This window comes from Xyrauchen texanus, chromosome 42 (assembly GCF_025860055.1).
Source record: "Xyrauchen texanus isolate HMW12.3.18 chromosome 42, RBS_HiC_50CHRs, whole genome shotgun sequence".
In the NCBI taxonomy this organism is placed as follows: Eukaryota; Metazoa; Chordata; class Actinopteri; order Cypriniformes; family Catostomidae; genus Xyrauchen; species Xyrauchen texanus.
In genome coordinates, this window is record NC_068317.1 from 2,603,719 (window position 1) to 2,631,268 (window position 27,550).

At 42.2% G+C, this 27,550-nt stretch overlaps 1 protein-coding gene across 1 annotated transcript in view; it reads right to left on the bottom strand.

Annotated features, from left to right (window-relative positions):
• LOC127634916 (bone morphogenetic protein 7-like) overlaps positions 1-27,216 on the bottom strand; it is an 85,123-nt gene extending 57,907 nt beyond the window's left edge. Inside the window, 1 exon segment of the mRNA XM_052114667.1 lies at positions 26,278-27,216. Within this exon segment, the coding sequence (XP_051970627.1) occupies positions 26,278-26,635 (358 nt within the window). The 5' untranslated portion in view covers positions 26,636-27,216.
• Between the last annotated feature and the right edge of the window lie 334 nt (positions 27,217-27,550).

Sequence of the window (27,550 nt, forward strand, 5' to 3'; positions counted from 1 at the left end):
TCTAATTATCGTTTTCTTACTCTTTTGCACACAACTTGTGTTTTCTTTACAATCCATAACTCTGTGATCTCTCCTCAACTATATATATCATACTTATAATTTAATAATGAAACCCTTCTCATATCAGTCAGGGTTGAAATGTCACTGACTAAACTCATGTCTGTTCTCACTCCTTACTCTCTCTAAATCTCAATATCTGAGAACAATAAGAAGTCATTCATGGCTTTACACACTGACAACTATTCAAATGTCATCTGAATGGTCATCGTCAAGCCATACTGCTTTTATCTCTGAACACAAAAATCACCATGTTTAAGCTAGGTAATATTTGTTCCTGCTGGTCCTGTATTAAGATTCCTGTCAAACTACCCCTAACCTGAAAAGTGTACGCACTGATTTATTTATTTATTTTTGCTAATTGCTAAACCTTTAAACAGAAATATTAATAGACTAATATTTTTGAAAAATACATGCATAAAATGTTGCACATTCACTTAATAAAACGACTCTTAGTCTTAGAGATAAAGAGTCTTAGAGAAAAAGCTGCTTTACTTTACATGTGGTGCTGGGAGCACATTCATGAGCACCGCCATGTTGAAATCACATGACCACCTGCATATCACTCGCTATATCTCCTGTAACTGGAAACTTTCCCTTGTGAAATAGACTAATCATGGCTGACTGCGAATAGCGAATTTTTACAATGACATCTGTAACTGAGAAATTACCAAAGTTCAGCCATGAAACTCTATGTGGCACAAACTGATAGGTTCTTTGAACTTGTTATCTGTTAGCCAATTAGCTTGCTCAAATGTAACATGTTAAACCAATTGACCAGCATGGTGAAGGATGACATAATAGACATAATCGGGTAGCCAAACAACTTTTGTCTCTCTCTTTGTCCAACATTTAAATTGTTCATTTATGCAGATAAGCTGGGTTCACTGCAGCACGCTGCAAAAGTTTTTCTCTGAAAATACATAACATTTGTTCAGGTGGTTCCTGGGGCTTTTCTTCTAATAGCTTGCACAGTAAGGTCTGCTTTATTTAGGCATATCTTTAACAAGGAAAGCCTCAGACAAATCTGGCCTTGATCAATATTTTAGGTCATTAGATTAAATAAATCTTCCTATTGCTATTCTATGTTGCTAGTTAAATAAACTCTGGGGTTACCCGTTCCAGGTACACAAATGGGTCAGGTCACAAGATGTTTGAGCCATTTGGTAAAAAAAACAGGCCAGGCACACATAGAAATTTCGTTCACCTAGTTAGCATACACTCGGTGCACATGGCTCTTCGGAGCAACAGCAGTACACAAGTCTTGACAATTGACCTGTTTGATTTGGGGTTATGTTTTGTGTTTATGTGTTATACATTTTGTGCAGCTTCCCTGCTTTGCTGGGTGATTGTTTGTTTGTCTATTTGTGCAGCAGCATGTCATTCATGCTTGATGCAGCATGTATTGTGTTATTATATTTGTGCATCAGCTTCAGCATGTCCACATGCTTAATTCAGTATGACTGTGTAAAACACTTGGGGAGGTCAAGGTACACTGACTCGTAGGAGGAGTATCACAATTACTTGTCCATTAAACCGGCTTGAAATAGAAATACATTTTCTTGCTTTATTTTCCTGACAATACAGTACATAATTAATGACTCAATCTATTGCACCAATATGTGTCATTTATTATGTACTGGCATTGGTCAGCAAAAATAAAGCAAGAAGATGGATTTCTGTTTCAAGGCGTTTTAATGGACACCTCATTGCAATACTTGTATACCTTGACCTTGCCAAGTGTTTTATAACTGAGCATTTTCTAGCAATAGTAGATCTACTGTGACAAGACCAATATCCTATCAATAAATCATACCCACATTACCATGCAAAATCTTCCTGAGAGTTGTCATAACTAAACTACACCACTAAGTGTCCATGCAACATAAAAACACAAATATTATTGAATGTACATTAAACCATAACCTTCCCTTAAAATGATCAGAAGAGATACAACAATCTAGAGACGTTTATCTTGTATCAGTCTTCATATGTTTTTATGTATTTGATGGATGTAAGGAATATCATTACACTTTGAATCATGCATGACATAGAACTTGCTTCAACAGCTAAATATGAAGACGACATATTCAAACTTGGTGTGTTAGAATCAGTCACAAGAAAGATGCAAGCTAAAGGTATTAGGCATCATTGACATGATGCATAGTAAACTGAAATAAAATTGAAATCGCGATATGACCATGTGTGATTATTAAACTGCAAAGGGCTCAATTTAATTAAATAAATAGCTTAAATAGTCTGCTCGCACTGCTTGCTTCAAAGCTTATTTGCGATGTGCTCTCCTGTCTGTATTGCACATTATTGCAGTGTTGTTCTGTGTATAGTGAGACAGACTAATGTGTTGTAGTAGTCCCCCAATGATGTAAATTGTGTATAACCGTGATTTTTCCTGTTATACATAATATTAACTTTAAATGCGATTTGTATTATGCAGTGTGCATAAGAACTGTGCATCTGTCTGTTTTATTGTATCCCACCCATTAGTATTCGGTGGTTTTGGTTATAGCCTATCAGCGTGCATTCGTGGGGTATATTAGGGCGGCTATGTGCCGCCTAGGTGCGCGTCATGGTCTAATGGCCTTCCCCCTTTCCGGTATTGGGCGTTTCCGCTCAATAGGTATGTGTTGTTGTCATTGTTTGTATTTATGTTCGACGTTAGGCTAACTGCCTGTCTTTGGTACCTTGTGTTTAATGTTAGTTTCGTTGTATGTGATTTAGCGTTTGTTTGTGCGAGGCTTGTATCGAGCTCCGCTGGCCAATTGCTGCCTTCCTTCAGTCAGCCGTTCCATACAGCCGTGTGTGTGCGGCCGTAATTATGGCTGTAGCTTCAACACTTTTGGTACGTGAACGCCTTAAATACGATGGTGATTTGAAAATCGTGTGGGTTTCATGTTTAGTTTTTTGTAATTGTTTGTTCTTTTATAGATTATCTTATCTGCTCACCAGAAGGTGTCTGTCTGGATGGAAGCTGCAGGGCTGAACTACGCTGCTGTTTTGTTTTCTGTTTTGTTATACATTTTTGTTTTGGTATGTTTACATTATAAACTCTGTCTCTGGCTCCAGAAGTGCTGTTTCCTCTCTCACAGAGAGGAGTGGGAGTCTTCCCCCCTCGGATGGTGCTGCCGCCCTATCTATCCTCGACCATCCGTACCGCTACATGTGCTTCACAACTTCTTGTGCTCAGACTAACAGATGTGGTTCCGTTTGCTTTGCTTTCGTGTGCTGAGCGCATTATACTTTATGCCAGGTGTGCTCATTACATCGAGCACAAGACTACCATTGGTCGATCTTGATAACAGGACACAAAGAAAAAAGGAAAGAGATAGAAACGACAAAATAATAACGAAAATTGTTATTGACTTTTTATTTATGAGTTTTGTGATTTTCATCGGTTTAAACAAGATATCCGCGTATTTGCAGAGGGTATATGATGGAATTTGCCATCAGTAGACTAAACAGTAACATTTTGTAGGGAACTGTTGAGGAGAGAGAGAGAGAGAGAATATGAAACAAGCGAACACTAAACATCATGAGCTCATACATGTCTGTCGTTGCTCTGATACGCAGGACGGCAAGCAGGTCCTGTATGTGCAAGCAGGTGATTCTCGGCACCCTTGTGGCTTGAGGAACTAATCGGCCAAACATGAAACTTTATCGGCCGATGCCAATAATTAAAAAATTCTAAATATTGGCTGTTTTATTGGTCTGTACATATCGGTCGATTACTACTTCTAAATTCCATCTTGGCAAGGTATTAATGTAAACACAGTCAGTTACAGTATGTCGAGTGAATGTAAACCGTAGGACAAAAAAGCTGATTTGTATCAAAATGTAGTACTTAAAGTATAAATATAACATTAACCTGGCGCTGTCTGTTGTTATAACACAAATCAAACAATACAGGAAATGAGTAAATGATACAACCACCCACTGTTGAATAACTGAATAACTTTAGTAGCTATAAAAAGTACTGTATTATAATCATACAGCGAAGACCACAAGTAATTTTATGTCAAATTTCATTCTGAACATTTACTTGAATACTTGATCCTTCAGTTAAAAACTTTTAAAGCTTTTAAAAAGAACAGTTTTCTTAATTAGTATTTTTGTTCTGTTATTAATTTGTTTCTAATCATTGATTTTATTTTGTTTCTTTGTTCTTATTTCATTACAGACTGCTTACTTGTCTTCGATAATTACTTGAGAACATGAAACCATATTTACATAAATAACAAATTAGTATTAGTATTATATTTACAGTAGTATTGACATTGGAATTGACAAATTTCACTGCCAAATACAGAAATTTGGGTATTGTGATTACACTGCTTACACACACACACAAACACATACACACATACATATATAGGCCTATATATATATATATATATATATATATATATATATATATATATATATACATACATACACAGTATACACACTCACCTAAAGGATTATTAGGAACACCATACTAATACTGTGTTTGACCCCCTTTCGCTTCAGAACTGCCTTAATTCTACATGGCATTGATTCAACAAGGTGCTGAAAGCATTCTTTAGAAATGTTGGCCCATATTGATAGGATAGCATCTTGCAGTTGATGGAGATTTGTGGGATGCACATCCAGGGCACGAAGCTCCCGTTCCACCACATCCCAAAGATGCTCTATTGGGTTGAGATCTGGTGACTGTGGGGGCCATTTTAGTACAGTGAACTCATTGTCATGTTCAAGAAACCAATTTGAAATGATTCGAGCTTTGTGACATGGTGCATTATCCTGCTGGAAGTAGCTATCAGAGGATGGGTACGTGGTGGCCATAAAGGGATGGCCATGGTCAGAAACAATGCTCAGGTAGGCCATGGCAATTAAACGATGCCCAATTGGCACTAAGGGGCCTAAAGTGTGCCAAGAAAATATCCCCCACACCATTACACCACCACCACCAGCCTGCACAGTGGTAACAAGGCATGATGGATCCATGTTCTCATTCTGTTTACGCCAAATTCTGACTCTACCATCTGAATGTCTCAACAGAAATCGAGACTCATCAGACCAGGCAACATTTTTCCAGTCTTCAACTGTCCAATTTTGGTGAGCTCTTGCAAATTGTAGCCTCTTTTTCCTATTTGTAGTGGAGATGAGTGGTACCCGGTGGGGTCTTCAGCTGTTGTAGCCCATCTGCCTCAAGGTTGTGCGTGTTGTGGCTTCACAAATGCTTTGCTGCATACCTCGGTTGTAATGAGTGGTTATTTCAGGCAAAGTTGCTCTTCTATCAGCTTAAATCAGTCGGCTCTGACCTCTAGCATCAACAAGGCATTTGCCTCCCGCTTGAATCAAGTCCATTCAGAACACCCTGAGCAAAGTCAGGCTTTGTTCGTCAGTATCAACGAATACTAGGTCTCATGGCATCCACGTCCTCTGTGATCCCTTTGGGCCTTTTGCACATGAGATTGTTTCAGTTGTGGCTCAAAGCCAGGGGATTTCATCCAAGGGCCAGTCCCCTAAGGCTGATAAGGGACCTCTTCGCCTCCCAACAAACGCCTGGGTCTAGACGGATGGCACATACATGGCCCAGAATGCACCTTGCGTTGTGGAACCTTCATGTTTGGCCCCTGAAGGGTACCAACTGAGGGACACTGGGCTTTCACCTGAAGTTATTGAGACCATTCTAAGTGCTAGGGCTCCCTCTACTAGAAGAAGTTATGCCAATAAATGGGGTGTCTTTGAAAAATGGTGCAGTGACATAATGCAGATCCAGTTAACTGCCAGATTGCTTCAGTTCTGGACTTTCTGCAGGAAAAATTATCAGCAGGCACATGCCCCACCACTCTCAGGGTTTATGTGGCCGCTCTGTCAGCTTGCCACGCCTTGATTGACGTTTGTGGAGCCATGCGATTAAGACCTCCTGCTAGGACTAGGATCCCTTCATGGGACTTAGCAATAGTCCTTGAGGGTCTGGTTGAGACCCCCCCTTGAACCTCTAGAGTTTGCGTCTGATAAACTTCTGACTCTCAAGATGTTTTTTCTTATGGCCGTTACTTCTCTAAATAGAATTGGGGATTTGCAGGCTCTGTCTGTCTTAACATCCTGCTTAGATTTTGCCCCAGTAATGGCTAAAGCAATATTGTACCCTCATCCTGACTACCTGCCTATGGTTCCTTTCTCGGCCATACATCTGGTCACTCTTGAAGCATTCTGTTCCCCGCCGTTTACAATGCCAGATCAGGACTGTGTCCAATCCGTGCCCTTCAGGCTTACGTCCACCCCACAAGCCAGTGGCGTAAGTCAGGACAACTATTTGTTTGTCATGGGGGCCATAACAAGGGGGTGGCAGCCACCAATCAGACAATGTCGCATTGGGTGAGGTTACTATACCAGAGGGGTCGCCTCCTCTAAATCCTTGTCTAGAGGTGTCCCTCTGCAGCATGTTTGTAATGCGGCAGGCTGGTCCTCTCCGCACATATTCATAAGATTTTATAGTTGGATGTTCATGCCCCTCAGGGCTCTTATGTCCTAGAGTCAACATCACAAGCTCATGTCTGAGACCTCTCACGCTCTTGTGAGCACAACTACACAAACATAAGGGGTCCAGACATCCGCAGTGCGGCGGCTTGTGTATTCTCGTTCCCAAAGCGCTAAATCAGCACAGCATCAAAGTGTAGCTTTTGAAAAAGCGGAGCGAGATGCTGTGCTTCATTGCCGCACTGAGGATGCCCCAGGACTGCTCTTCAGACAAAATACCTGACGATGCACCTGTGGCGCATTTATTTATAGCCCCTGTACCGGCGCATCCTGATGATGTCACCGTCGGTCGCTATAAATTCTAGTCAATTTCATTGAGGTGTTAAACACATATTCACAGCTGGTCACTCCTAAAGACGTTCCCAAAGCGCTAAATCAGCGCAGCATCTCGTTTTGCTTTTCAGGGAACAGGGGTTACAGTTAAGTAACACAAGACTTTTGAGCTCTCCAGATTCACTTTTATTTTACTTTTGCATAATTCCAAATATGTTTTACCTCTACATGTCAATTTAAATTCAAATAATACACCCCATGACAGATGAGATGTTAAAATGAGGAGCATGTTACACATCTGTTGTGAATTCAGCTACACATACAAACTCTTCCTGCAGTTGTCTGCCAAAATAAAAGCTTGACTTTTTAGAATTCTGGTTTAACTGGACAGCATAGCATTGCCCTGAAAAATACAAAAATATATAATTTTTTTATATATATATATATATATATATATATATATATATATGTGTGTGTGTGTAAGGAATAATTGATGATGAACCGTTGAATTATTGGAAGATATACCACAGGTCTGTTAAATGCTTGATTCTGATTGGTTGACAGGCATTCTAAGGCGTGTAATTATTTTATAGTAGTTCTTGGTCTTGACCGCATACCGGTTCCATATCAATATGGTAAATTAATTCAGTTATTTCAAAGAGCCGTACTGGCTAACACAGCAAAATAACCAATAAATGAAAAGAAAATGGCTGAGAACATTGAATAAGAATGACAATCAATGTCTATAGATCCTAAATTTATTGAAATTTTAGCTTAAAAGCACCCTTGCACTCCCTCCTCCTCTCTCTCTTTCTCTCAGGTCTCACCCACACTCACACCGTAAAGAGGCTACCACAGCAAAATAACCACATAAAACAAAGACAATGGATAAAGTAAATTAATTAATCCAGGGTGTGCTGAGTGACTCCAGCCAGGTCTCCTAAGCAACCAAATGGACCCGGTTGCTAGGGAGGGTAGAGTGACATGGGGTAGCCTCACCGTAGTCACTATAATGTGGTTCGCTCTCAGTGGGGCGCGTGGTGAGTTGTGCGTAGATTCCGTGGAGAATAGCGTGAAGTCTCCACACCAGCTATGTGTCCATGGTAACGAACTCAACAAGCCACGTGAGAAGATTTGCCAATTGACGGTCTCAGACAAGGAGGCAACTGAGATTCATCCTCAACCACCCAAAGTGAGGCGGGTCACTATGACACCATGAGCACTTACAGCGCATTAGTAATTGGGCATTCCAAATTGGGTATAAAAAAAAAAGAATTAAAAATGTTTCTATAATATGCTAAATTTATATCAATTTCGGTTGAAAAGCACCCTTGCGCTCCATATTTCTCTCATCTCACCCACACTTACACACACTGACACACATACGTTTGTACGCACACATACATATGCACACACAATTCTCAAAATTCTCCCCCTCCCTTTCGCTCTCACACACACTTATACGCATTATGCACACATGTCAGCGCACACCTGTATCTCAATGGGGTTGAAAACAGTTGTTAAGGTTTTCAATGGAAAAGATATATATACAAAAATTACGACACTCGCTACTGCTAAGAATTTTTTAAACATACATCTTGCCGATTTTAATGTGATGTTACTTTTGACGAGAGCTGCAACAAAGAAAAATCCCAGAAGCAATCTTTTTCAGTTTCTCTCTTTTGAGCCTATTCCCCTGGGATATCTCCATGGTCCTTTTAGGCCTTTGGAGACCTCCATTTGATCCGCTAGAATCAGTAGAGCTCAAAGTCCTCTCCTTGATGAACGCCCTCCTGATCACGTTCGCTTCCAACAAGAGGGTTGGGGACCTGCAAACATTCTCTGTCAGGGACTCTTGCCTGGAGTTCGGTCTGGCAGACACATATGTCGTCCTAAGACCGCGACCGGGCTACGAGCCCAAGGTTCCTATAACCCCCTTCAGGGACCAGGAAGTGAACCTGCAAGCGCTGCCCCTGGGAGGAGGTAGACCCTCTTCGTTGCTCTGTGGACCACACACAGAGCTTTAGATGTTCAGAGCAGCTCTTTGTCTGCTTTGGTGTATTTTTTTGTCTCCAAACAGAGGCTTTCCCAGGTTGTTAATGCCATTGCTTTGGCCTAGCACATCAAGGCCGTGCCCACCCCCTTGCGGGTTGGAGCACACTCGACGAGAATTGTGGCATCCTCGTGGGCACTGGCCAATGGCACCTCCCTAGCAAACATCTGCAGAGCAGCGGGCTGGGCAACACCCAATACATTTATGAGATTTTACAATCTCAGGGTTGATTCGGTCTCGTCCCGTGTTCTCTCAGGTCCAAGCACGTAGAACTCTGGAATGCAGAACATCTGAGCAGGTGTTCCGCTGCACATAGCAACATTCCCCTCCACTGAGGTGATCACGTGTGCTCTTTTCCCCCAGGAGAGTCCACTAGATTAGCGCTCCCTGGATGTTCATCCTCCCTAGCACTCTGGTCCGTGTGGCTGGTGTGGCCTGCTCCCATGCTTGGCACATCGCTTTGTTCCCCCCTTCGGGATGCCTGGATCCTAAAAAGTTTATGACGATTTTATTGGGCAGGAATTGTACCTGCATCAGCAGCGCATGTACACGGTTCAGCACATGGTGTGACTGAATAGGGATCCCTAGTGTCGCTTCACTCGACACAACGTCGAAGTGAGCGTCAGACGGGGAATGTCTAGGTTACTGTTGTAACCGCCATTCCCTGATGGAGGGAACGGGACATACAAATTCTGTCTGACAAATTCTCATTGGCCTTTTCTCAAGTTCAGAGGTAACCGAGGCCTTCAAAAAAGTACTCTAGTGTCGCTTTACTTGACACAACGTGTCGTTCCCTCCATCAGGGAATGGAGGTTACAACATTAACCTAGACGTTAGTTTTCCTTTAGTGAAAATTGCATAAAAGTAGTGCCACCAAGGTACTCAACCATACAAACCACTGAACAGACAGCATCTATCGCTCACAGCATCACTTGTCAAATTAAATATCCATTATGTATAGGCTATTTCCTTTATGGGTACTTCCTGGGATGTTGGGGTGACACTTCCAAATGCCAACATGTAAATGCCATAATATGATGTGTCAAGCAACAAGAGATTCCTCATGAAATCAGATTGTTCTGCAGTATCTTCTCTCTTTCTCACATCCTTATCCATTAGTCTGACTTCTTATCTAACAGATTCATAGCTCAGAGGCATCACTGCACAAGTTTCATTATCCTGAAATCTTTATTTGGGAAGAGTCTGATGGAGAACATGATCTTTGATAGCATGAGGGTCTTCAGTGACAGACTGCAACTTACCTACAAAAAACACCACTGCATTCCTAAGGGCAGATCTCAGGAACAGCAGTCGTGGGGGCATGTCTGATGGCGATGGCGTGAGACACACAGATAGTATCAGGACTTCACAGTTAAGACAGAAGCTAAGAGAACAGTCTCTGAAAGAAGCTTATCTTCTGACCCCTTGAGCGTCAACTTCAGCACGTCTGTTTAACTGATATTAAATCTCACATTCCTTGTCAGATAATCACAGTCCAAAAATGTTCAGTTCAGTAAAAGATCTCGAGGAGATGCCCCAGGATAAGAGAAAAAATACAAGGTTTTTTTTTTTAAATGCAACAAAACAACATAAAACTATGATGCTCTGCAAAATTAGGGCTACCCCCAACCAAAGATTTTCCTAGTCGACTAGAAGTCATTCATTTAAGCCATTAATTGACTAGTTGCATGTTTATGATATAAATTTAATTACTTATATTTATTTTCGGGGGCATCAGAAAATAGTTCCAGGGCTGAGAATGAATGTTATAAGTAACATTGCTAACACTGTTCTACATTACTGAAAAATACTAAACCATAATAATGACCCTTTAAAATTTCACCCCAAACTTCCTGTAGCACTTGCCATAGATGTGGCTGTCTTGTCGGGCACTTCTCACACACCTTAAATTCTAGCTGATCCCACAAAAGCTTGATGGGGTTAAGATCCATAACAACTGTTATCTGTTGTCCAAAGACTGTGTTTCTTTACCCACTCTAACCTTTTCTTTTTGTTTTTCTGTTTCAAAAGTGGCTTTTTCTTTGCAATTCTTCCCATAAGGCCTGCACCCCTGAGTCTTCTCTTTACTGTTGTACATGAAACTGGTGTTGAGCGGGTAGAATTCAATGAAGCTGTCAGCGGAGGACATGTGAGGTGTCTATTTCTCAAACTAGAGACTCTGATGTACTTATCCTCTTGTACTACATCTGGTCTTCCACATCTCTTTCTGTCCTTGTTAGAGCCAGTTGTCCTTTGTCTTTGAAGACTGTAGTTTACAGCTTTGTATGAAATCTTCAGTTTTTTGGCAGTTTCAAGCATTGTATAGCCTTCATTCCTCAAAACAATGATTGACTGATGCGTTTCTTTTTTTGCCATTTCTGACCTAATATTGACCTTAAGACATGCCACTCTATTGTATACTGTGAACAGGGCTGGACTGGTAATCTGGCATGTGATTTTTTAGTACCAAATGATAAATTTAGCATGATTACTCAAGGATAAAGTGTTGGAGTGATGACTGCTGGAAATGGGGTCCATCTAGATTTGAACAAAAATAGTGATTGTGTTGTTTTTTACATCAGTAACATACTGACTATACTTTGTGATAAATTGAATGCCACTTGAATAAAAGTACCAGTTTATTTAGAATTTAAGAGTAAAATCTGTACATTATTCCAAACATTTGGCCACTAGTGTACATCTTTACAACATGTTTTTATAAGAGAAATGAAAGCGCATTGTGAAATACAGTATTCATATTCAGTTATAAGAAGGCAGTATTATCTAGACCTTGTTAAGCTCCTGAGAAATCCCTGAAATCCATGTGTGGGTCACATTTATTACTTTACAGGCCTAAAGTGAAGCGTACATGTGCTCTCGTGGGTGGCTGTTGACTTTGCTAAGTGGGTAACTGACAGCTGCTCTAGTTCAGATGTGTGGTGTGGAAAAGAAGGAGTTTGAAACCAGTGTGTGTGTGTCTATGTGTCTATGTGTGTGTGTGTGTGTGTGTGTGTGTGTGTGTGTGTGTCTATGGAAAGTCCCCATAAAACATGGAAACACAACATGTGTGTGTGTGTGTGTGTGTGTGTGTGTGTGTGTGTGTGTGTGTGTGTGTACGAGAGAGTTACAGAAGGAAAAGTTACCACAGACAATCCAGTTGGAAAAAGATGATGGACCAAAGGGGAGAAAACATGGATGCTTTTTCCCTGTGGATTTTCCCTGCATAACTGGAAAATCCTCCCTTTATCCCAAAATAAAGACAGACACGCAATATTAGCAGCGCAAACATGTGATGGGAGTTTCCTAAAATTTCTCTGTGCCAAGAAAAGCTGAGGGCATCCTCTCGCCTTCTGTAAACATAGCAAGACTTGTTAGGAACAATTGGGATTGACAGAGAATAATGTTGGATATTCCGAACTCTTCTCGGGAAACTCTGAATTCGATTAACTGCATGTAGCATGCTTGTATGATTATTATGAGCATTTGAAGTCTTCAATTCAGAGTATATTTTGAGGAAACCTTAGGTCATTGGTTCTCAAAGTATAAGGCATTGAAAGGGGGGCATGAAACACCATTCTCAAATCTCATTCAATTTCACACATTAAGATTTACCGCGATGACAATACGCACAAGAATCAATGTGCAATCTTTTTTATTATTATAATAGTTTCTTTTTATGTGGTGTCAGGTGTGCTCACCATGCTGCACTTATGTAAACAAAGACATTCATGCATGCATGCCAGAATTGAAGGGGGAAAGAGGAAGATTTTGGGCTCTGGTTTTGTGGCCATCCTTTAGAGAGTTTGATTGAGTACTTTAAAAAAATGAGGCTGGGCATAGAAATGCATCTATTCTTTGACTACAAACTCTTCAGAAATGTTTTGCAAGTTTAGTTCTCTGGTTTATGTGCAGTTGTGTTGTCTTCTGTTGTTAGTAATGCTGTAGCAGACCTGTTTTTAGACAAACATAATGAGTTTTCACTTGAATGCCCCATTTCGCAAACAGGGGCTGCGGAACATTTTGGGGTGAACTACCCCTTTGATACTTACATTTCTTTTTCTTTTCCTTACACAATGCTACAACATGATGACACAAAAGGTTGACATTTTGCTATCAAAATGGACAGTACCCTGACATCTGCATCATTCTGCCAAGTTACTATTCAGCATGATAGCAGTGGCGTATTTGATGATGTACTCATATACTAGTGCGCATGTTAATGCCAAGTGTAAACAGGGCCAGAGACAAGGGTTCTTGTCCCCTTGAAACCAGACAGTAATCATGTTCACATAATTATTGATGAGTGTGTTTTTCAAGTTGCATTTTTTCCTCTAAGATTACATTTTTACTCCACTGACTGTTAGGTTAAGGGTTGATGTTTGGATTAGAGCATATGGTTAATAAAATAAGCATTCTTATTCACATTACAAATGTTTGTAGAACAGCATTCTTCCACCTGAGAAATATTGCTAAATTACGGCACATGCTCTCTGTTGCTGATGCCGAAAAACTAATTAATACGTTCATGACCTCAAGACTAGATTATTGTAATGCATTACTGGGAGGATGTCCAGCAAGATCAATAAATAAAATTCAATTGGTTCAAAATGCAGCAGCCAGTGTGCTAACAAGAACCAAGAAATATGATCATATTAGCCCCATTTTATCATTGTTACATTGGCTACCTGTTAAATCCCGTATTAATTAAAAAATTCTGTTAACTACGTACAAAGCTTTAAATGGTCTAGCTCTGCAGTACTTAAGTGATCTTCTACCATGCTATATTCCATCATGTTCATTAAGATCACAAAATTCTGGTCTGTTAATAGTTCCTAGAGTATCAAAATCCACAAAAGGAGGTAGATCCTTTTCATATTTGGCTCCTAAACTATGGAATAGTCTCCCAAACACTGTTCGAGATGCAGACACACTCCCTCAGTTTAAGTCTAGACTAAAGACTCATCTATTTAGCCAGGCATACACCTAATTTATCCTCCAACCCACAATTAGGCTGCTTTAGTTGGGTCTGCCAGAACCAGAAACCAGAAACCGTAATCATGATCTCTAACTCTGCAATAAATTTAATCGCATCTATGCTTACATCTTTTTATTTGTTTCCCTGTCTCAACCTCGGGACTCCTATCCTGAGGTCACCAGAACCGGCTGGATCCAGCACCATTCCTGCTTCATGTTGAACTCCACTGCTACATGTCGCTGAATGAAAATGACTAAATTCAGCCGGTGCCAGCCATATATCACTTCAGTCTATTATGATGGACTTCAGAGGATGAACTGATGCCAACTCCAACCTGCATCACCTCGGTCTATTTATGGACTACGATTTTGAAATGGAATGCATAGACTAACTATTGCCAACAAAAGCCTTCATCAGCCAATTAACAAGGACAATTGCATCTATGTGACCATATGTGAACTTCTGCAGTTAATCAAGATGGACTTCAAAGACTGTGGTCATTAATCTTACAGTTCAAACACAATCAGTGTTTAAACACTGACCCTTAACCCTTACTTAGTTTAATCATTTTAAACCATGATTTTAACTATACATAAGTAATTTTTACATTACATTCATAATGTTAGCCAGAGGGGAACTGGCCCCCACAGTGAGTCTGTTTTCTCCCAAGGTTATTTTTCTCCATTAATCTACATCTTATGGAGTTTTGTGTTCCATGCCACAGTCGGCTACAGCTTGCTCACTGGGGATATTAATACAATTATTATTCAATTATTTTTAAACACGATTAAGAATCGTATTTTATCTAATTACACGATGATTCATCGACATTATAGACATTACAGTTTTATCATCTGTTAATGCTGATCTTCTGTAAAGCTGCTTTGAAACGATGTGTGTTGTGAAAGGTGCTATACAAATAAAATTGACTTGACTTGACTATATTACATCATTGAAATCTAAAAACAACTTGCTTTTCAAACTGCTTTTTGCACCCCTATGTAGACATTTACCTTGAAACTGAAGCTCACCAATGCCCATATAGACCATTTCAAGCATGTAAACAATAACAAGGTGTTCGAACCCAAGTTTTCCTGCAGAACTTTTGTTCCCCGTCTGTCACTCACTTCGACGTTGTGTCGAAGAAGCGACACTAGGGGTCTCAGTTGAGCACCGAATATGCCTCTGATCTATGAAAAAAGGCCAATGAGAAGTTGGCAGACAGTATTTGCATACCCCGCCCCCGGAAATACGGGTATAAAGGCGGGGAAATACGTCTAGTTCATTCAGAAATTTTCTTCGGAGCCGATGGTCGTGTATGCAGTGAGCTGCGAGTCACACACCTGTTCCTCTTCCTCTGAGCTGATTCTGCTGTTGGATCTACGGCGCATTTCAGCGGCTTTCTTCTTCTCTGCACGGCAGTGCAGTTTACCCCTGTGTGCTTCGACAGCACAAGACTTAAAATAGTTTGTTGTTAAAGAGTGAATTTCTCAGTAAAAGAGTATTTACCTCTAAAAGAGCAATACACAGCGACGTTGAATGTCCTTTTCAGGACGTGTCTTTATAAAGATGCCCTTTCACCCCTGTGTAGTTCCTGGATGCGGTAGAGTGCATGCCATGGCCCTCCTGCATGTCCACCAGGCCAAGGCACTTAAACATCTGCACATGGGTAGTCCTGATCCCGACGTGCTGCATGAACTATGCTCAGTGACCGACCTCACCATCAGGGCCACGAAGGCCACAGCACAGTCACTCGGGCAGACGATGGCCACACTCGTGGTTCAGGAACGTCATCTGTGGCTGAACTTGCTCAAGATGCGTGAGACGGACAAGACATGCTTCCTCAACGCCCCTGTCTCCCAGTTCGGCCTCTTTGGCAACGCCGTTGAGGACTTCGCCCAGCAGTTCTCCATGGTGAAGAAGCAGACGGAGGCTATTACACACATCCTGCCACCACCGGCCATGCCCCGGGCCATGCTCACCGAGGGTGTCCTCCTGCGGCTAAGAAACAACCTGCTCCACCTCAACCCTGGCCCAGCTCTCAGCCTGTGCGTCGAGCACCCCACAGGAAGCACACGCCCCCTGTCTCAAGGATCCCCTCGAGGACCCGGAAGGCTCCCAGGCACTCCTGAGATGATCGACCCGGTGACCAAAATGTTAGCTCTGGAGATGGTAAGCAGACCACTCCGTCCCCCGGTGGAGGGCCAGGAGGAAAATCTTTTGTTGAATTCATTTCATGTCACCTGGCCCACAAATGCCGTTCTCACGGCACTCTGCCGCCACACCTCAACAGTCCTGGCACGCGGACCCCCCCGCCCTCAGTCCCATGACTGTTCCTCGGCCAGCCGGTTCTGACGAGTCTAGAGGACGCCTCCACCGGACCTCCTCCTCAGTCATTAACCCGCCCCTGCCGGGTGTGCAGAGCAAGGTAAGTTCTTCGAGTGTTTTCTCAGCACTAGATCCTTGGGACGCACCCGCCGGGTACCCCACAGATAATTGTCCCCTTAGTGCCCCTAGCGCGGAGTTTGGACGCGTGGCATTCACTTCCCAAACAGTCACGCTGGCTGGCCAGGACCATTCGATTTGGTTACACTATTCATTTTGCCAGGCCCAAATGCTGGAATGCCTCGCCACCTTCAGGCCGGGCACAGGGGTCCCTTTATAACTTTTCCCGAGGTTCCTGGCATGGCATCCTCCATGGCGGTCATCCTTGCAGCAGGTTTCCCGATGTGTCCTGGTCACGACCGAAGCCTCCAAATTGGGTTGGGGTGCCGTGTGCAACGGGCTCGCAGCCGCGGGCCGTTAGAAAGGGGCCCCGCTGCGCTGGCACATCAATTGCCTAGAGTTGTTGACTGTTAGTTCGGGACAAACTCGTCTTGACCAGGTCAGACAGCACCACCGAAGTAGCGTACATACTTCACCAAGGCTGCGTACGCTCCTGACACATGTCACAACTCGCCCGTCGTCTCCTCCTTTGGATCCGACTCAAGTCGCTGCGCACCACTCACATCCCGGGCAACCTCAATGTGGTAGCGGATGCGCTGTCACGATGATGCTTGAAGTGGAGGCTTCACCCCCAGTCGGTTCAGCTGATTTGGGAACAGTTCGGCAAGGCTCAGGTAGACCTGTTTGCCTCCTGAGAAACCTCCCATTGCCCGCTCTGGTATGCCCAAATAGAGGCTCCCCTCCCCCCGGGGCAGATGCACTGGCACACAGCTGGCCCTCGGGGCTGCGCAAGTACGCATTTCCCCCAGTGAGCCTTCTTGCACAGGTACTGTCAGCCCCTCCCTGGCAAATCCCCCTGAGGAAAGACCTTCTTTCTCAGGGACGGGGCACGCTCTGGCATCCACACATAAACCACTGGAACCTCCACGTCTGGCCCCTGGACGGGACGTGGAAGATTTAGCTGATCTACCACCTGCTGTCGTAGACACGATCAACCAAGCCAGAGCTCCCTCTACCAGGCAACTTTACGCCCTGAAGTGGAGCTTGTTCTCGAATTGGTGTTCTTCCCGGGCTGAAGACCCACAGAGGTGTGCAGTTAGGTCAGTGCTCTTATTTCTGCAGGAGAGGTTGGAGGGGAGGCTGTCCCCTTCCACCTTGAAGGTGTACGTAGCTGCTATTGCGGCCCACCACAACGCAGTAGACGGCAAGTCTTTGGGTAAGCACGACTTAATTATCAGTTTCCTAAGAGACGCCCGGAGGTTAAATCCCTCCTGGCCAAGCCTTTTCCCCTCCTGGGATCTCTCAGTTGTCCTCTCGGGCCTTCAGAGACCTCCCTTTGAGCCGCTAGAATCAGTTGGACTGCAAGCGTTCTTTGTTAGCGACACTTGCCTGGAGTTCGGTCTGGCAGACACTCATGTGATCCTAAGACCATGACCGGGCTACGTGCCCAAGGTTCCTACGACTCCCTTCAGAGACCAAGTAGTGAACCTGCAAGCGCTGCCCCGGGAGGAGGTAGACCCAGCCCCTTCGTTGCTGTGTCCAGTGCATGCTTTGCATATCTACTTGGACCGCACGCAGAGCTTTAGACGTTCTGAGCAGCTCTTTGTCTGCTTTGGTGGACAGCGGAAAGGGAATGCTGTCTCCAAACAGAGGCTTTCCCACTGGGTGGTGGATTCCATTTCATTGGCCTATCACACCCAGGCCATGCCCCCCCCCTTGTGGGTCTGAGCACACTCAACAAGGAGTGTTATGTCCTTGTGGGCACTGGCCAGAGGCACCTCCCTGGCAGACATATGCAGAGCAGATGGTTGGGCAACACCTAATACATTTGCGAGATTCTACAATCTCAGGGTCGAGTCAGTATCGTCCCGTGTTTTACATTTACATTTACATTTACATTTATTCATTTGGCAGACGCTTTTATCCAAAGCGACTTACAAAAGAGGAGGAACATCAGCGAATCATCTTGGGGAGACAGTGGTACAAAAAGTGCCATATTACAAAGTTTCACTATCACCATAATAGTATACAAAACAGATTTAAGTGCAACAAGAAATGTAAATAATTTTTTTTTTTTTTAGTGACCGGTTAAGTGCTTTTGGAAAAGATGTGTTTTTAGCCGTTTTTTGAAGATAGAGAGTGAGTTAGCTTCCCGGATTGAGTTGGGAAGGTCATTCCACCACCGTGGTATGATGAAACTGAAAGTCCGGGAAAGTGTTTTGGTGCCTCTTTGTTTTGGTACGACAAGGCGACGTTCCTTAGCCGACTACAGGCTTCTGGTGGGAACATAGCTCTGCATAAATGTTTTTAGGTATGCTGGAGCAGACCCAGTGACTGTTTTATATGCCAGCATTAGGGCCTTGAATTTAATACGTGCATGAACCGGCAGCCAGTGGAGAGAGACAAAGAGTGGTGTAACATGTGCTCTCTTAGGTTCATTAAAGACCAGACGTGCTGCTGCATTCTGGATCATTTGGAGAGGTCTAATAGCACATGCAGGAAGGCCTGCAATGAGAGCGTTACAGTAGTCCAGTCTAGTTATGACAAGGGACAGAACGAGCAGTTGTGTGGCATGTACAGAGAGGAAGGGTCTTATCTTCCTGATATTGTAGAGTGTAAATCTACAAGATCTTGCAGTTTTTGAAATGTGGTCTGTGAAATTTAGCTCATCATCAATGGTTACCCCTAGATTTCTGACCGTTTTGGAAGGCGAAACTGTAGTTGGACCCAGCTGCACGGTGATGTTGTGTTCAACAGCCGGGTTGGCTGGAAAGACAAGGCGTTCGGTCTTGGCAGGGTTGAGTTGAAGGTGGTGTTCCTTCATCCAGGCTGAGATGTCTGCCAGACAGGCAGCGATTCGAGCGGTCACTGTGGTGTCGTTGGGCTGGAAAGACAAGTAGAGTTGCGTGTCATCAGCGTAGCAGTGGTAAGAGAAACCATGTGACTGGATGATGGGTCCCAGTGATGTTGTGTATATGGAGAAGAGAAGTGGCCCAAGCACTGATCCCTGAGGTACCCCAGTAAGTAACTGGTGTGGCTTGGATACTTCCCCTCTCCATGCTACCTCAAAGGACCTTTCTGAGAGATAAGAGTTGAACCAGTCATGCACAGTTCCAGTGATACCAGTTTAGAGAGGGTGGAGAGAAGGACCTGATGGTTGACTGTGTCAAAGGCAGCAGAAAGGTCCAGCAGAATCAGAACGGATGACTTCGATTCAGCTTTCGCCTGTCTCAGCGACTCGATGACAGACAGCAGGGCAGTCTCAGTGGAGTGTCCACTTTTGAAGCCTGACTGATTGTCATCCAGCAGCTTGTTCTGTGAGAGATAGGCGGAGATCTGATTGAAAACTGCCCTTTCAAGTGTTTTTGCCATGAATGGGATGAGAGAGACTGGTCTGTAGTGTTCTATCGGTGTGGGGTTAAGTGCAGGTTTTTTCAGCAGTGGGGTTACTCGAGCCTGCTTATATGTAGTGGGAAAAGTGCCTGCAAGAAGGGATGTGTTAATTATGTGTGTAAGTGCTGGTAGGATGGACGGAGAGATGGCCTGGAGAAGATGTGATGGAATGGGGTCAAGGGAACAGGTTGTGGGGTGGTTGGAGAGGAGGAGTTTAGAGACCTCAGTGTCAGTTAAAGGAGAGAACATAGGGAAAGAAGGGTTGCATACAGGAGCCAGGTGTTTGACAGGGTGTGGTGCTGTGAATGTATTGCTGATGGCTGTAACCTTATCAGTAAAAAATTTATATATCTGCTGTCAGTGATGTGTCAGGTGGTGGAGGGGGAGGGCAGAGAAGTATGTTAAATGTTCTAAACAAGCTACGAGTGTCAGTGGTACTGTTGATCTTGGTCTGGTAATATGAAGTTTTTGCAATTTTAACGTTATTTGAAAAAAGTTGCGAGCAGAAGCTGATATTTACCTAGTTTTCTCAGGTCCGAGCCAGTAGAACTCGATACACGCTGACAGACTGACCGAGTGGATCGCTTGTGCCTAGCGCCCTTTCCCTCCGTCGAGGTAAAACTGTGCGCTTTCTCTCCTAGGAGATCCCACTCATTCGGATCCCTGGATGACTCCTCCCTAGCCCTTTGGGTCTGCAGTTCAGTGGAGGAACTCGCCGACCCAATCCACTGCAGGTACTTAATCTACCCTGTACTGGAATAGGTGCTCCACAGCTCAGGACTCCTACATGGACTCCCCCTGTGTGTATTTTCCGCAGTACGGTCCCCTTACGAGTGGACCCGCGTCTCCCTTGGGCAGTTCTCACTGTCCCCTGGTCGCCGTGTTTGTAGCAACTCCCGCCCTCCGGAGAGGTGGGATCTACCACCACGCCACTTTCCACATTTCACCTAAAAACCCATGTGATGTATTCACCACTCTTACCTCCCCCTCTCTTGTCAGGTGTGGTTTCCGCAGGGTCTTTTCCCCCTGAAAAATAGGAAACCGGGTAAGACCGCCTTCCCACGATGTGTGTAAAGGCCCCAGCCGTTTGGCTCTATGCGAGAAACATAGAGAGAAAAGAGGTCAGGCTAGGCTCGGCCTGTTCCCAGGTTGGCAAGCGTCACCTTGTTCCCCTGTTTAGGGTAACCAGAAGGATTCCGATGACTTTTTTGGGGCATTGGGGAAGGGTAAGTGCAGTCTGATACAGCTGGTCACGTCAAGTACCTGCCTGCTCCTGTGTCAGCAGTACACGTACACGGCTTAGCGCATGGCGTGATTTAAATTGGACCCCTAGTGTCGCTTCTTCGAAACAACGTCGAAGTGAGCGACAGGCGGGAACGTCTAGGTTACGTATGTAACCTCCATTCCCTGATGCAAATACTGTCTGCCAACTTCTCATTGGCCTTTTTTCATTGATCAGAGGCATACTTGCCGCTCAAGAGAGACCCCTAGTGTCGCTTCTTCGACACAACGTCTCGTTCCCTCCATCAGGGAACGGAGGTTACATACACAGATTAGACGGTATCATTAACGGCTCTGAGTTAACATACAGTATTTTCTTCAAATAATGTCAAACTTTTACCTGAAGTGATTTATCCAGATGTGTTGTTGATACTGAGCGTCTACACGAGAGAGGCGATGAAAATGTATCGTAGTTTACAACGTAGATGGTCACAATTATTTCCTCAGTGGAGAGCACAGGAATGATCACTCCTGTTACGAAGAATTTGTAGCATGTTGGGTCACTCAGCAGATATCTTTGAAATGCTCTCGGGCAGCTATTTTCTGTGTAGACAAGTTGCATACAAGTGCAGCTCAAATCTACTTGAATGGGAAAAGACCAAAATCCCCAAAACATTCAGTCAAGATTATGATCAAAGAACATATTTCAAATCAGCAGTAAAATCTGACAACACTGGTATCATAAATTGTGCTGCTTTACCTTGAAAAGCGATTTTCACAGCTTGTATAGCTAATGCGCATTCTCGAGTTGATTGACAGATGATGTCTGTATCTAAAAGATGATTGGCTCGTTAACTTGTAAGGTGGGACTTGATTTCTACATCTGTTGACTGATTGATGTTCCAAATTCTCCCACTCATTTTAATAAAATTGACCCGTCTCTGCTAAATTGTCTCTGGTTATAATCAATAAAGCCGTTCAGTGAAGCTGTCTGTCTGTGCGACCCACAGTAATGATTTATTTTTAATGATTAAAATACTTTTCTTGTCTCTTTCTTCTGGATAAAAGTGTCTAAATGTAAAAATAAATAACTTGAATGAAGCGCCTCACGAGTCGCACTGTTGTTTTGATTAAGGGTGCGTTCTATACAGAAGTAATCATCCCTATGCCCTATTCCATTTGAAGACTTTACCATCCACTGTGAGAGCTTTGAAAGGTGAACAGGTGTGGGGCTAAAACAAGAGGTCATTCAGAACTCACTTTCCAAGTCATTTTTATTGGAAATTATGTTTGAAGTGTTCTTACAGCATGATTATAATGACTGTTCTCCCTTCAAAGTGCCCTTTTGTGGGTGATTTATCCTATTTGGAATGCACAACTATCAGGAAATGTTCAAGGAACAAAAATACGTCACTTCCTTAAACCATCTTGAAATGGTCTATATTTAACAACTCTTCCAGCTTCGGCCACTGGGGGCAGTTCTTCAAATGTCAGTAAGCAAAGACAGATTTTAGATGAAGAACTTTCGACCTACTGTTGCCAAATTCACAGTGAGATTAGTCTGATGATGCATTTATGGTGTTTTCCTTGTTTGTAGTTTTACAGCCCCTGGTAACTGAATGCTTTCATTAAATAGAAAACAACAGCATACAACTTTCAAACAACATGAGGGTGCGAAAATGATTCCAGAATTTTTATTTTTTTTATGAACTATTCCATGAGGTATTAATGGCATTCTGGCTTGTTCTGCTTTATGTTAAATATTGTGGTAATAATAACCAACATATTCTCACCTCTTTGGGGAACTAATTGTTGAAGTCCCGATTCCTGACTGAACTCTGAAGAAAATTTGCATAGGATTGTACTGTCATAACATAATTCACACAGTTACGGAGAAACGCACAGCCATTTTTGGATACTCTGGAGTGTTAAAAACACTGGTGAGTTTCCATACAACAATATATGCCCATGCTTCCCTTTCACCTTATATTTGGAGTTTAGTCATAGGTGTACTAGGCAGATGACCACTTGAATCACACACAGGTCACATATAAAAAAAGATTTCCCAGGCAAGAGACTACAACAAAGTCTAATTAAATACAAGAGTAAAATAATTCATCCAGTCCTCAGATGTCCAATAAATTTGACAGAACTAAGTCACTGACACTTTTAGTATCCCATGTAACACATCATGGTCAGTTTACAAAAAATACACTCATTTCAATGCAGCTTTTCAAAATGTGGCCAACGTGACAATCGATGGCATGTGTCCATTATGGAGTGTTCATCACATTTCAGAAAATCACTACTGAATCTGCAGCTTTTGTAGTCCACTTTAGTGAATTATATAACAAAGAGTGACAAATGAGTTTTGAAATGAAACCAACCAACAACATACTGTCGCAACTCACGCATTGACTGACCCATTGGCTCATAGTTGCTGATTAGAACCAGAAGAGTTTGCACTATTATAATGAACTTTAATTAGGCAACTCTTGGACCCTTAGAGGGAAGTTCACATAAACAAGAGAATCCTGCACACAAATACTCCCTACATTAATGAGGTGCATGTTTACTGAAACAAACCACACAGAACACTGAGCATAAACAGACTTGTGGCCTGACGCTGTGCCCTCAAGCACCCCCTTAAAACCGGGACTGCTAGTATTAACAGTGATTGTATCGGCACGCACTTCACTTCTACCGGTTATTCTAATTTTGAACAAATAAATTCATTTATTGAAACAGGAAACATGAAAATAATTCAACCAAAAATACTTCTAAATTCAAATTACACTTCAAACTAAATGAAAATATAATCAAAATAACTAAATGTTCAAAAAATCATACCAAATCCAAACATTTTATCCTCGCCAACTTCTTTGATCAGCACCTTTCGCAGTGACTTTAAAACACTCTATGACAACAGGTGTAAAAATACTAATACAAATTAGTTCATAAATACAATATAAACATAATAATAATAACTGAAAAATAAACCATGACCTATAGATAGTTTGCGCTGAGTTAAGACAGTTTTTAAATGTCTTAGCGCAATGACCTATTTCGCAGGAAAATAGCAAATTGCTCTTTGCGGCACTTCATTAACATAAAATCCACCCACAGTTAGCACAAACACTCCCACCCACCTACTTGCGCTGGAACGAAAATTGCACTTAGGCCTTGTTCAAACTAAAACTAACCTCTAAAAATCTGATGTTTTGCATTTCCAGATTGTATCCAGATGAGTTTTTGATTGTCTGGACAGCAAAAAAACACATTTTTCGGAATCTGATTCAAACCACATCGGGAGGCAGTTTCAAATGCGATTGAAATCAGATTTTTTTCAGATACGTCTCAGTCCGGATGCTCTGGCTGCTCAATTCGGATTTCAAATGGTCTTTTGCATCACTCTTATCGCGACACACAACGATGACATCAACAATCGGTGACTGCAGCACGGAACATCACAATATTTGCCAGTCTCCTCCATCGATTAGTTATTCTTGTGCGCATATTTGGAAAACGAGATGATGCACCTCCATGTTTCCCGCATCTGTTTTGAAAGCATCATCACGTACGCCTACGTCGTTACCAAAGCAACCAATGCAGATAGGTTTGTTATGTCTGAATGTGCAAATCTGATTTGATCACTTGCATTTAATAGTGTGGACAGTCTGCCTGAAAGCATCTGATTTGAGAAAAAAATCTGATTTGCCTGCAGTCTGAACACAGCATTATAATTAGAAGTCTCATGAAAATTGGACAAGATGTAGCTCACTGTTGTTGAATGTAGTGCTGCACTTTGCACACTCACAAACATAGAGCCCTTGGTGGTAAAATGTGCGTAACTATCAAGAAAATAATGTTGCAATGTATAAAATCTTAATGGCCCTCAAAATACCCTTCATTTTGTATAAGAAAAATATCATATAAATAAGCTGTATTTGTTTCTTTAGATTTTGGAGTAAAATAACATCAAGACATTTTCTCAACAGGTTTCTTGAGAATCATTCATCATGATAATTTCTGTAATATAATTTTTATTTATATTTAACTTCAGACCAATTTGTATTGCGATGCATGACAAATGCAGTGGCCACAAAATTTGTACACTTAAGTCACACTTACAAATGTATGAATGTCAGTGCAATAGATACACATTTCAGCAAAATTTCAGAGCAAGTGGCATTTATTTTAAAGACAGACAGCGCAAGCACACTTTTCAAGCACAACATTGCACAAAAAACAAGTTTGTTAGGTTTTAAATGATAAACCAATATGTATACTGTTCAATATGTATACTGTATTTATATTCAAAGTGTTTTCACACTAAAAAAAGTAATTGCATTATATAATAAAATATCATAGCAGGTGACATCAGCAAGAAATAGAGCATTTTTCAAAACTAACTTTAGCAACAGGTGTAAAGGTGATTTTTAGTGGATGTACCACAGGTGTAGTTCATCATATTAAATATGAACAAAAGTGTCACAATTCTTCTTGCCTTCATTGCCAACACTTTATCTGATTTATTATTTGAAACCTAACAAAACTGCTTTTTTTTTTAACCATCTTTTATTTTATTATTATTTATTTATTTTAATAAATAATACCTGCTTTGATATTTATTTATTTTTTATCGAATGTAACATCTTTAAGAGTGATTTAAGTGTACAAATACTTTTGGAGACACTGTATATTAGACGCAATACATATAATAATATTTGTTTTATTAATAAAAATATGTATTAGGTGAGACTGGGGTTGGTTGGCTACAGGGGTTGTTTGGCACAGAGTTCATTTTAGTTAATTTTGTAATTAATTCCACAAAAGTGTGACATCTAAATGTTTACCTTGTGTTCTTGACCTTCACTGATTGATTCTGTCAGGGGATCTGAATGTTAAAATCTGTTATGGTAAAGACAACTTTTCAATTTATGTATGTCAAATAAATGAATGAATAATATAACCTCTACGCTATAAATGTTAAACAAATAATACCAAGAAAGACGTTTAAAATATATTAATTTTAGTTAACAGTGATGGGTATCTGCTATAGCCTGTTAAAAGTTCTGCTAGTTGGCACATTGATTTTGCCATTGTTTACCATATTGAGTTTAAAATAACCTTCACACACACTATTTACAAACAGAGAATGAAAAGTGTGCCAACCAACCCCGGTATCCCCTAAACATATGGATGCTGATCAATTACAGTAGGTGCACGCGCCCCTGCATCTCTCCAATAATTGATCTTTAAGACATCAAATATATCAATATAAAAGTAAAACAAGAAAAGTGAACGTTTGTCTTACCCAAATTGACAAAACTCATGACCATGTCGGCGTCATGAAGAAACTCAGTGTCCTGAAGTGAAGCCACGGCGGGTTTTGTGGTGGTGATCAGGGATCTGTACTGATCCACGTCGCTTTTCTCCTCAGTGGAGATCGTGTTATAGAGATCCAGCATGAAGAGAGGTGCGGAATTGTATTTGCCGCTGTTCACATGTGGTCTGGGTCTGTGATTCAGTCCCAGGATAGACAGGATCTCTTTCTGCATCTCTCGCTTCTCCTGGTGCATGAAGTTCGGCTGAAGCTCAGAGCCATCAAACACTGAACTGCTGAGACAGGAGCTCCAGAAACAGCTCACCAGAGCAAACCAGAGACTCTTCATCTTCACATCCAGTCTGAGGTGATGATGATGATGATGATGATGAGGGTGTTTCAACTTCTAAATATAAAGGCACTTAACTCTTAGCGCCATGAGTCTCTTCAAAATAAGGGCTCTTCAAGGTTCTTAGGTTCAGCAAAGAACCCTCCTCTCATCAAGAACCATTTTTGACTAAATAGGATCTTGCTTTATGGTTCTTTGGACATTCAAATATATTGATGTTACATTATAAGTTCAGATCAGTGTTTTGGTTTCTGGGTTCTTTAAAGCACCAGAACTAGAGAACATAAAGGTATTTGAGGGAGGTTGTCCGATGGCATCAGTGTACTATCCAGTGCAAAACAAAAGCAGTTGTCGTCCATGGAGCTTTTCAATTCGCAAAATCTCCATCAATTCCTCGGCGTGTTCCAGAAGACAACTGAAAACTTCTGTGTGTCCCATCAAAAGTTGTTGCTGTTTGTCGTGTAATATAGCTTCCTTTTCCTGTCACTTTCGTGAAAGAGTATGAGTAAGAGTTATTATCTGTTCGGTTCAGTTCTTTATTTTTCCTCACAGCGCGCGTCTGTCTCTGAGGGCTTTAAATAACGGGGCTGAAGCAGGTAGACGCGTCTCGAGCCCGCCCCGGTGCTCGCGCGCAGAGGTGGAGCTATACGGGACAACTTTAACATCATCTGTTCACGTACGCGTATACGTGTCTTTTTTTTTAGGTAAATTACAGCTTAAAACCAGCTTCCAGGTGTCCTTGCTAGAAGTCAGCGACGCGACTAAATCGCACAATAGATGCGTCCCCGCATTCAAAACATCGCGGAGCGCGGCTGAATGGAACTAAACTCAGAGGACTCAAGACGCGTTTTAAAAGTTGAACTAGTCTATTATCAACCCTTAAATCAGCGAGATCCGAAGTCCGTTTGACGCGCT